This window comes from Fukomys damarensis, unplaced genomic scaffold, assembly GCF_012274545.1.
Source record: "Fukomys damarensis isolate Sample0158 unplaced genomic scaffold, DMR_v1.0_HiC HiC_scaffold_24, whole genome shotgun sequence".
NCBI classification, from domain to species: Eukaryota; Metazoa; Chordata; class Mammalia; order Rodentia; family Bathyergidae; genus Fukomys; species Fukomys damarensis.
This window is the reverse complement of record NW_022900936.1, coordinates 35,790,599-35,802,097: the sequence shown is the minus strand read 5'-3', so window position 1 is coordinate 35,802,097 and position 11,499 is coordinate 35,790,599. Positions and strand designations below refer to the sequence as shown.

Here is an 11,499-nt window from a genome sequence, read left to right as displayed (position 1 = left end):
TGTGAAATATGCTTAATTTTGGTGGATCATTTTACAGCACAGAAGCTATCTTTATGCTGTCATAAAAATACCCTTCCAAAAGTTATGAATTTCTTGTCATATAAAGAGAACATTTTAATTTTGAAGCTACATTGCTGGGAGCAGCTGCATTTCTGGGTACCATTTTCAGAGATAAGTCTTTAAATTCTTTTTAACATGGCAGACTTGTTGCAAAGCTAGTTACGTTGAAATATTTATGATAAAAATGGAGCTTTCTTAAGGGAATATTTTTTGGTTGAATGAAAAGCTAAACAACCAATTCACAAACATTGATGTGAACTGAATATGAAGAAAATAGATCAGCAATCCCAAACTCACAAGTTCTTGGGTTACTACTTAACTGCATCATTGAATCTACAATAAGTACAGTAGGTACAGTTAAATAAATTTGTAAAAAGATTAATTTTTATACATTTATAAGGAGAAATATTACTAGTTTTTAAAAATTTCTAGGTCATCTTTCTTTCTATTTATGAGAGTCATTCAACACATCAGAAATACAGAAAAAAAGCAAGAAGGAGAAAAGATATAACAATTCTGTTTACATTTTATACGTTTTTTAACCAATTACTGACCACTGCTTTCAACCATCAATATTTTATTGCGTGTGACTTTCACTAACAGCAAATATAAAGAGAAAAGTGTCTACTAGTATCATGTACAAGGAAAAGCATCTAAAGAGAAAGAAGTATTTGAGGTTTGACAGTACTGTGTGTAAGCGTAATGTTGCATTTCATACTGCACTTAAAAGTCCATGTAGGAATCACTGGTGCTTTGACCCTGGGTGTGGGAAAAGTGCTTAAGTGCTGAGCCCTGGTAAGTTTTTCTTTTTGCCCCTGCAATCTTCAAATATCTTTTAACTTTATTTCTTTTGAAATGTACAGTATATATCAGAGGGGGAAAATAAGGACATTTTTCTTTACATCTTTTTCACATTGGGGCCCATTCTCTCCAAAATTCTATAAATATGAAAAAGAAGGTAAAGATTAAACCAAATATTATTTGTATTATAACCACATAACACAGAAACATCTTACTTTAAGCATATTTTAAGATTCACCATCATAATTAAGAAATTAATATATCCTTTTTTTCCTAGAGGAAAATATGCCCTTAAATGGCATTTTCTTTTAGTATAATTAAATGACATTGTTGAAAATTTTATATTATGCCTATGCAGACAAAATAAAGTGGGAATGTGTGGCAATACTTTGCATTACTTGGGATTATTTTGTAACAATACTTAAATTTTTGTCTCATATCGATAATACTTCTCACCAAAATATATCATCGTATGCGTGATTTTTATTTCAAACACATTAATTTATAAGAAATTACATTTTAAACATTAAATGAAGTAGATGAGATTGCAAAGTATTGCCATTTAAATTATTTTTTAATATTACAATTATATTACAGTGGAATGTTAAATAGGCATGAGAAGAACTATCCATATCACATTGTATCATATTTTGCCTATAGGAAAAGTTAATGATAAAAAAGGAAAACAAACGTAGACCCAAACACCATAGAATATACTACAAGAAGTTGGCTTTTGAGATTTCCCAGGGGTAGGGTGTGCACTGTTATGAGAGTCCCAAAGTAATGCTTCCTGGGATATCTTGTAAGTTATTATTTCCTCTATTTATACTGAAGTATCATAGCCCATGTTAAAAGTGAGAGGTAGAAGGATTATTGTAAGTATGCATGGCAGAGATATTACCAGTTATATCCAATAACTATTGCATTCAATATTAATAATCTCAATACATAAAAATGCTGATGATTATAGAACCCATATTTATATGTTGTTCCTTTTAACTCTCTTTATTATCTTGCTACTACTTTTAATCCATTGCCTTTGGAAGGGTTAAGTGCAAAGGGTATGTTTGGGCTGGAATAGGGAGTAAAAGGAAAACAATAGTACAGAATAGTCATTAAGAGACAATGACTGTAACTATTAAAGGTACTCTATGTTCATTGATTGAATAAATGCATACTTATGAAAAGAAATGAAATCTATTAAAAACACATTTTAAAGATAGTTTAAGAATTTCAAAGTCAATTAGATGTGAATCAAAGTTTAAAATTCAGGTTATTTCTCTGAAGTCATGCTAAAAATTAAATGAAATAATAATTTTATTGGTTTATGTTAATATTTAAGTAAAAAAACCATAAACTTGTTGAATTAGTTGAATTTTTGATTAATGTTCTAATATGTGAGAGGTGAAGATTAACAAACTCTTGGATCTTGTCTAAGAATTGTTTAAAATCCCTTTGCATTAAGTATCCAGCCATAGAATCACAGATATTGCACTATTTTTCAATATTGCCAGTGTATATTTCAAAACAAATTATTTTATCTACACTAGATTTCCTCTTTCCCAGTATTCAAAATGCATATTATAATTACATGGGTTTCCAACATCCATACACAGCAAGTACAAGATACTTACATGTACATACACTGTAGTTACCTATATTTTGCATAGTTTTTAGTGTGTACTTCGTGCCACTTAACAAAAGCATTACTCATCAATACTTTGTACTAGGTGTGTTTTTTTATTTGTTTCATTTGTGATTATTAGTTAAATTTTTGTATTTTTGTGTGTATTAATCACAGATTACCACTTGCAAAAGGAAATAATATTGGGCATATTTCAAAAGTTCTAAGTAATTTTAACTATCATGGGAAAGTTGCAGTAAGTTATGAGGTTTGCATTTTCTCCACAATTAAAAAACAACGTGTAAATTTTGTATTTGCCATCCATTAAATTATCTTTATGTCCAAAGAAAAAAGGAAAAGTGTTTCAGTGTTCCCTTTGGTAACACTTTGCAATAAGTGGCACTAAATTACACGATAACTGCTATGTTACATGGAAGAGCCATCACTGCCAAACAGCTGCTGTACATGTGCCTATATGGAATCTTAATGCAGTTACAGTCATGAGTACATAATTACAAGTGAGCCTGTCTTTTAATTGAGATATTTATATTTTTACAAAGAAATTAAATAAATGAGGTGCTGACTTCTCTGTATTATTAGGAAAGTTACGTTTTCTTTCTCTTTTTGTCCTTTTAATTGTGGAGTGTCAAAGAAAGATTAAGAATCATGAATTAATGTGAGATCATCCAGTTTCTAGATTAAACTCCAGTATCAGTTCGCCTAAACTACTTCTTGGATTTTTCTAGTAAAGAAAACAGTTGAAATCTCTGTGCGTGTGTTTTTTTCTCTCTTGCTCTCTTTCCACACACACACACACACACACGCTCTTTACACACACACTTACACACATGGATGCATTCAAACACACAGACATCAATACTCATGTTCTGTTTTTACACTTGCTTTTACACATACTTTTCCTTTTCTTCTAATTTAGATTATTATTCTACAGAGTACATTCAAAAAATGGAAAAGAGGAAAAGAAGAATGCTGTTTAGAGTTTTTTTTTTTTTGATGGAGGACAATTTACACTGTAAACAGTACACTGGCAGAGAATAGCTACTTTTGGTAAAGAATAACGCTCCATATTCTACGAGGACTGTGAGTGCACACACTTCTTCCACTGAGTCCTCCAAACTCTGTGCTCCATTAGGAGACAGAGAGGGGCTCGATGTGCACACGAGCGTGCACATTTCAGACCTCAAAATATACATGGGTCCCATTTAGGTATCTTACATGATTTTTTTCTAATTTGTTGGAATAGAATTTGTTTGTAATTTATTCCCTTGTTTAGTGAAGTCAAATGTTTTATAAAGATAGAAAAGTGAAACTCCATTGCTAATTATTTTTTCTTGTTACAGAAAATGACATTTAATTCAAATTGAACTATATTTAGCTGAAAGATTTTATTAAAGCCTATGAATGTTAATTTATTTAGTTTTTAAGAGTTACAATGAGATTTTATATTATCCTGAAGGGTTAAACGTCAATAATCTTGAAATGCAACCAATTTTGGATTTCTAATTTTACAGTACTATAAATAATGACTGAGTTATTTAGGAAACAATTTAGTGGTTGGAGCCAAGTAGAATATAGATGAAATGAAGAGGGATGTAAATACAGCATCAATGAAAAGTAGCAATTTCGTAAGTGCATCCTGAAATTAAGCTTTAAATAGTAATTGATGATGCAGTTTATACAATTTACTTCGGCAATAGGAACCTTCCCATTTTGTACTAACAGGATGAATTTTGCTTTGTGGAGTCTTTCTAACGATTATGCATTGAAAGTTATGAACAGTTTATAAACCTATTCTAGTTTCAATGTGTCTAGTAGCACCTACCTGATTCTCTCAAACTACCATACTATATTAACATATTATTGCATTTTTCCACAGATGGTATGGAGTGAACTGCAAAAACAAGCATGCAATCACATCAATGCAGACTTATTTCCTTAAAATGTCATACTGTATATGATTTATTATGTTAACACTCAACCACATCATATTATTTATGTTCTGTATATTTAGAAAAAGTGCTGCTTGACTGACATCGTCCTTTTTCTTTTGTAAGAAATCAAGATAAATGCTTCAACAATCAAAAATAAACAACTTAAAAATTCTAACATTGTCCTTAAAAGATTGATACTTTGTTGATAAATAATCTAAGATACAGCACCTTTATCTTTCATTTGCTATTAATACATGATGTTGTACTCAACCATTCTCATTCCTCAAAAATAAATTCCAGATATTATTTGTAAATCCCTAGGCCATCATGCTGTCAGACAGCACAAGTATAGCTACCATTTTGTCTTATTTGTTTTCTTCTTAAAGGTGCAAGACTTGTAAATGGGAAAATAACTTTTTATCTAACTGGATTTTTACTCTTTAGCATATAATAAATTTAATGACAACTAATCTAGCAATATTATATTTTACTTGAAGAAATAATAGGACTTTAGATTGACTCTGTGTCATATTTGAGAATACAGCATTTCATAATTGTTAAATACATCAAAATTTCAAAATAACCCAGAGAAAGAGACTTTCACCTTGGAGTTAAAAACATGGCAGAAATTCTCTATCACTCACTGTTTCATAAGTTTGTACCTCACAAAATGCATAGACAGGAATTTAATATAAAGAATTAGCTCATTTATACAGAACACATATCTTAAACACTTCTTTTTGGCAAACCAACAAAGGAAAGCAATTCTGGAACTGCCAAATTAAAATTTGTAAATTTGTAGCAAACAAAGAGTATATTTTTAGGTTATTATTCAACTGTGGTTGTAATTTAAAACCTGAGGCTGTGCACTGGTTGTTAGCTTAAAATTACCTTTCCTTATAACATTGTGCTTCCATTGTATAAGAAATAAAAATTAACAAGAACTAGAAAAATTTGTTGTTGAACAGTGCTAGGACATACAGACAAAAATACTAATACATGTTATCTACTTATAACATTTGTTTAAGTAATATCTAAAGGGATATAATGGACGTTAGAAAATGCTTACTTATGACTGAATTACCTACAGCCAAAAAAGTTAAATACGTATCAAATAATGTTTAATTAGATTTATTATATGCACTATATACAGATACTAAAATGTCTCAAAATTGTGCCCTATGAATACTTCAGTTTTGTTTAGGAAGATGAGTTCTTATGGAGCAAATAAATTACAGAACCAAATAGATAAATGAATGATTTCTTGTAATTCCCAAAACAATTAAGTGTTTGGACAATTTATTGGTAAATGAACTTAAAACAAACTAATGATGTGAATATATAATTATATAAGGTGTCATGTTGTAATTATAATTTATACACATGGCTCCTGTATCAAATGCTATATTTTAAACAGCAAATTGATTCAGCATTATCAGTATAATCTCAAACATTTCAGAAACTACACTACAGTGCTTTCAGTTTGTATTTTGTAGGGCATATGTTACTAAAACATGTGTTTTTAAAGATAGACAAGTAGAAAAAATTATTTGTAAACCTCTATTTTTTCAATTAAACTTCGGTATAATAGGTCTTTACCTAATCCTGCTACTTGTGAAAGCCATCCTATGTCAAAGTAATGAAATCTATGACTTACAAGGGAAAAAAGTGGGGGTGGGACATCTGCATACATTTTAAAATGTATGAAACAACTCAATATAATGACCAAAGTAGATGATTAACATTGTTAAGGCTGTATATTCAAGCACTGTATGTTAAAAGAGCAATGGTGTAAAATTTAGCGGAAGAAATGTCCTGCATTATGGATGGTACAGTAATTAAAGAATGATGCTTTTGACAGCTGATTGTTGGTATACACTGGCTACTGAGAACAGTACAGTATGAAAGTTAATAAAAGTAGCAGAGGATGGTAGAAATGATTTCTGAAAGATGATAGCCAGTTTTCGCCAGCAGCCAGCCTGGTACGTAAAACTGAGAATTGAGGCCTGAATTTTAAATAAAATACTCTTTTTTCTCCTCAGCATTGACTTGGCTGCCTTCAGCATTGATAATGGCTGTGTCAGCATCTGGTGCATCTTCAGCTCCTTTAGCTTCGTTTGTTAGATATGTTCCTGTAGAGAGTGGAAGAAAATTACGTTAGTTCTGTGAGCTAGCACTAAAGCTGCATTTCCTTAGGAAGGAACATTGTCAGATTTCTTAAACGTTGGAACATGTTCTTAGATATATGAGGCACACAATTCACTCTTCTAAAGTTGTATCCTTCCTTTCTGCTTTTTGGTATATGTTGGAAGAGCCAAAACAGAATGAGTAATAAGTAATTTTGACTTCCTTAATGCTTGACAAAGGCCATATACATGATTCAGCTGAAGATGTAGTTAAGATATGGATAATAGTTGTACTAAGTGTTTTACCATTTATTTTTGGAATTCTATTTAAAAGGAAGCTGTATCAGGCTGGGGATTTAGCACAGTGGTTCCACTGCCTGCCTCGAAAGTACAAGGTCCTGAGTTCAATTCCCAGTACCAGAAAAAAAAAAGTAAGCTATATCAATAATACAATGGCTTATTGTAAAAAATAATATATTTTCCTCATCAATATGGATGCACATATTTTGTTTTCATAAACTTAAGACATCAACCAAATACCTACAATTCCATTTTAATCCTAGAGATAAATTACAAACTTTATTCTATTTTCTTTTTCTGAGTCAGTTTTACTCAGCTTTGAATGAAATTGGCTTAAAAGAATTATGTTTCGACAGTGACCGAAGCTCACAGAAGGAACCCCTTTCTGAGGAAAAAAAAAAGTGGAAATTTTTAATTTAACTCTAGGATTAAAATCTAAGTGTAAGCATGTGTTTGGTTGACATTTTTATTCATAAGCTTATCAAAATACAGCCATATTAGTGAGGAAAATAGGTAAATATTTTGCAATATGATAGCATAATATTGATATAATTTATCAAATATAGTCACTAGAATGACATTTGTAATGGTCATTACCAAGAATTTTAGAATTAATTTAGTATTTAGGATCTCCCCTCACTCATTTTTGTCTCTCTGTCTCAATTTTTCCCTACCCCCCCAAAAAATGCACAGAGAAATACACGCACTCATGTAATACAATATTTCAGGATGGAATAAAAATAATAGAACTCTCTTTAATTATAACGTACCTTTATGTCTGGCAAGATATCGACCAAGCAGAAATATGGAACACAATGTGACAAAGACAACCACAGCCACTATTCCTCCTATGAGAGCATGGTCTGGGCCAGTCTGGCCAGCTAGAGCATTGGGGTCTGGAAATGAAAAGAAAGCACTATTTTAGTTAGGCTGTTAAACTCATCATAAAATAAAAATATGTACTAGAATGAATCATTTGGAAACTTTGCACATTGCAATTAAAATAAAATTGCATTAATATGTATCATACCAATCATCCGCTCAACAATATTTATTATGTGTCTATAACATATGGGTACCTGAGAAGATACCACTGAACATACCAATCACAATTGCCACTAATTTTCATTTTTTAAAAAAAAGACTATATAAATAGATAGATGTATGTGATTTCAGACATTTATACTTTTTCTTGCTCCTTCCTCCTGAAACGATGACTGTACAAGTAAACATGCACATATAAATATATATGTATGCATATGTACGTGCATATAAATTCACACACGTGTATAATCTAATAGGAGGAATACGGAAAATTTGTACCACATAAATCTGGTTATTTCTGTAATTATAATTTATCTTATATTCAGAAGCCGTTGAAATTAGATTACGGAGGCAAGTTGGAAAAGTTTAGAGAACTGGACAAGAGAAGCCCAAGAATGTTGCAAGAAGAGCTTGGTAAGCAATTTTGGTCAGGTTTCAGAAGAACAGAATGCTGGAAGGAATATGAACAATAAATGCCAGGGTCATGAAGTTTCACTTGAGAATAAAATGCACTTAGGAATTGGCCTAGAGGCAAAGCTTGATACACCCTGGAAAAAACTGTGTCTACGTTTTCCCCATGTCCTGAGATTTTTGAGGGAACCTGAATTTAAGGATAGTGTAGTAGTTGATCTGGCACAGGAAATTTCATAAGAGTCTAAATTTCAGATTGAATCAAGAGCACTGTTAGCCAAATGTATAGTTCAAATTTGGAGGAAAAAAGCAGAGCATAAAGAATAGAAAAACTTATATTCTGGCCAGAGAAGAGGCACATTAGTCAAAATTATTAACGCGTTCTCAATTATTTGGAGATTAAGTATAGTTTAAGGAGAAGTGTTTAGAGTTGACAAGAGATGGACTTGTGCATATTAGTTTTGTCAACTTAACTGAATTAAGACACTCCTGGAAAAGTGACTGGATCATGGAGTGCAACACTTGTTAGTGGATTTATCCCCTGGTGTTTATAGCTGAAGGTGCTCTGAGGAGGAGGTGGGTCCCTGGGAGCTCCCCTTGTGAGCATTTATCACTCTCTGGGATTCCCCTGTGCTCTGCTTCCAGATGCAATGAAATAAGCACCTTCGCTCCACTGTGTCTTCCTTAGACCCAGGCAACCATGGCCGGAACTATGAGGCAAACTAAATCTCTTCTCCTGAAGTTGATGATGTCAGATATTTTGACTGAAGAATGGGAAATTTTACTGATACAATTACAACATTCTTCATTGTTTGCAGGTTGAAATTGTAATTTTGATTTACACAGTGATAGAGTTTTGCTTTGTTTTATTCTTGAGATATTACGCAGAAGGATTCTCTGTTCTTCTGCTGATGCTTATTTGATTGTCTTTGATGTAAATCAGCTCCATTCCTAAAACTCTTTGTAACTGAATATGGATTATAGGCCCTGTATACTTAGTGGAAGGCATGGAGAATGAGCCTTGACAAGGAGATAATTATGGGACGAAATTTCTTTGATTATTTAATTTTCCTTCTGCTTTTATCCGGCCTGTATTCGTCACTCTAAAAGACATTCTTAGGCACTATCTTTAAATTTTTTTTCAATGCTAGCAATGAATCCTAGGGCCTTTTAATGTTAACAATGAATGCTAGGTCAACAGTCTACCACTGAGCTATACCTCAATCCCCTTAGTTAATGTTTAAGCAATCCCTTTGATTTTGAACATTAAAATAATCTGATCTGTTAAAATTTACTATAGTTCAATTTAGATTTATCCTGTTCATCATTGAGTGTGTATTTTTTCTCTTGGCTTCAGATACTTATAGACTTTCAGATTTTTGAAAAAATGAATTTATTTAGCCCTACTTACTCTTAAGTTACATGACGGAAACTTTTTCAACATTTAGCTTTCGTCTCATCAACAAAATAAACCCAACATAGTCTCAGGACTTCTAAAAGTTTAAAGAACATTTCAATATAGAGAATTTTAAATTACACATTTGCTGCTAAGTATGTTTTTCAAAAGTAACATTTGCTATACATACTTTGTTGTCTATGCTTTCTATTTTGCTGGGAGGAATAAAAATATCTCTTTAATTTCTATACTTAGCAAGTAAAACAAGTAATTGAGGATCAGATAAGTATCATCTGAACAATGCAGGGATACTACATAATTTAAATGGCTAACTCCTACTGGGAATCTCATATATTCTTTCTCTCATCCATCTCTTCCTGTCATATCAATAAAATATGAGGTACATCCTTCTGAAGTTTCTTTATAGTTAGCTAAGTTTGCATTATTAGTCAGGCAAATACATCACACATCTTTAGATCACTTTCTTCCTAAGTGTTAGCCCATGATTTTTTGGAGTTAGAGTGTGAACACTGGAGTAAGAAAATTCCAATAGATTGGCCAGTATATTAGTAAAAATTTCTCTATCTGACAATGCACAAAATATATTGCTAAATTAAAATATTCTGAGCTTAGTTCATCTCAGTTAAGGATTTTGAATTTTAATAAAGTACTCCAAAAGGGAAAAGTATGTAAAAATGACAAGAAATAGGACAATTCTTTGTATTTAGAAAAGTGGGAAACATTAAAGTACAATTTTATTTTAATATTAATATGGAAAATCATAAATTACATAATCTTATCTCTAAAATCATTGCTAGTGCATTCTATCAAAAGTCTAATGTGTTAGTTTTCTTTAAATAAATTCTATTATACAACATCTCTATTTCTAAGATCACAGCATGTTGAAATTGTGAACAAAATTGAAATGAACTTGCAAAGCAGACTGAGTTACTCTTCAAATGTTTGACCAAGAAAACACAAGAGACCAAGCTTCAATCTTGACCATTTCAGAAATAATGCAGCCCATGCAATGAGCCTGTGCAGGTGTTAGTCACTTTCACCACGCATATGGAAATCTCACCAGGCTGAGACAACATTCTGCTGTTTATGCACTGAGGTTCAAAGATACCAGTAAAGCAGAATATCCCAATCTTACAGATAATGTTCAAAGTACCCTTGCTCCTGTGTTCGCGTCTTTTCCAAGAATTTCTTTGTTCTTCTTGTTTCACTCCTCTTTCTAAGAGAACTGGTTTATGCATATTTTTCAAATTACTCACTGCCTTTTTTTTACAAGCCAATTTTCTACCCTGTCTTCACCAATCTAAATCCATGACAAACAACTGATGTATCTTCTCTTCATTTGTGGTTTTGCCTTTAAACCCTGTTAAAAATTGTTATTATTTTAGAACACATATTCAAGTCTGCTTCAATCCGTATGTTTTCCAAGTTACAATTTTGATCAGCCCAGATAAACTGCTTCTTTGTTTGTTCTTGAATTGAGTTTATTGTTATATTTTAGGTATACAGTACAGTTACATTCATTGTTGGGATCTTGTACCTCTACATGACAGGTCTTGGTTCTCATTTTTCCCCTTACCTCTGCCCTCCCCTCACCCCCTCCTGCCCTCCCCATCTACAAACACTTTATTTTCATCTTTTCATTATCTCACATTTTTTCCTTTTCCTTTATTACCCTTCCCTTATAAAAACTTTTTATTTTCATCTTTTCATTATCTCACATTTTTTCCTTTTCCTTTATTACCCTTCCCCTACCCATCCCACCTT

The 11,499-nt window shown here is 31.9% G+C and overlaps 1 protein-coding gene across 1 annotated transcript in view; it reads right to left on the bottom strand.

Moving 5' to 3' along the window:
• Positions 1-554: 554 nt before the first annotated feature.
• The window catches only part of Cadm2 (cell adhesion molecule 2), a 241,785-nt gene continuing 230,840 nt past the window's right edge, over positions 555-11,499 (bottom strand). Inside the window, exons 9-10 of the mRNA XM_010602876.3 lie at positions 7,634-7,759; positions 555-6,569 (exon numbers count right to left, since the gene is read on the bottom strand). Coding sequence (XP_010601178.1) covers positions 6,451-6,569; positions 7,634-7,759 — 245 coding nt within the window. The 3' untranslated portion in view covers positions 555-6,450. The remainder of the gene's footprint in view (positions 6,570-7,633; positions 7,760-11,499) is intronic.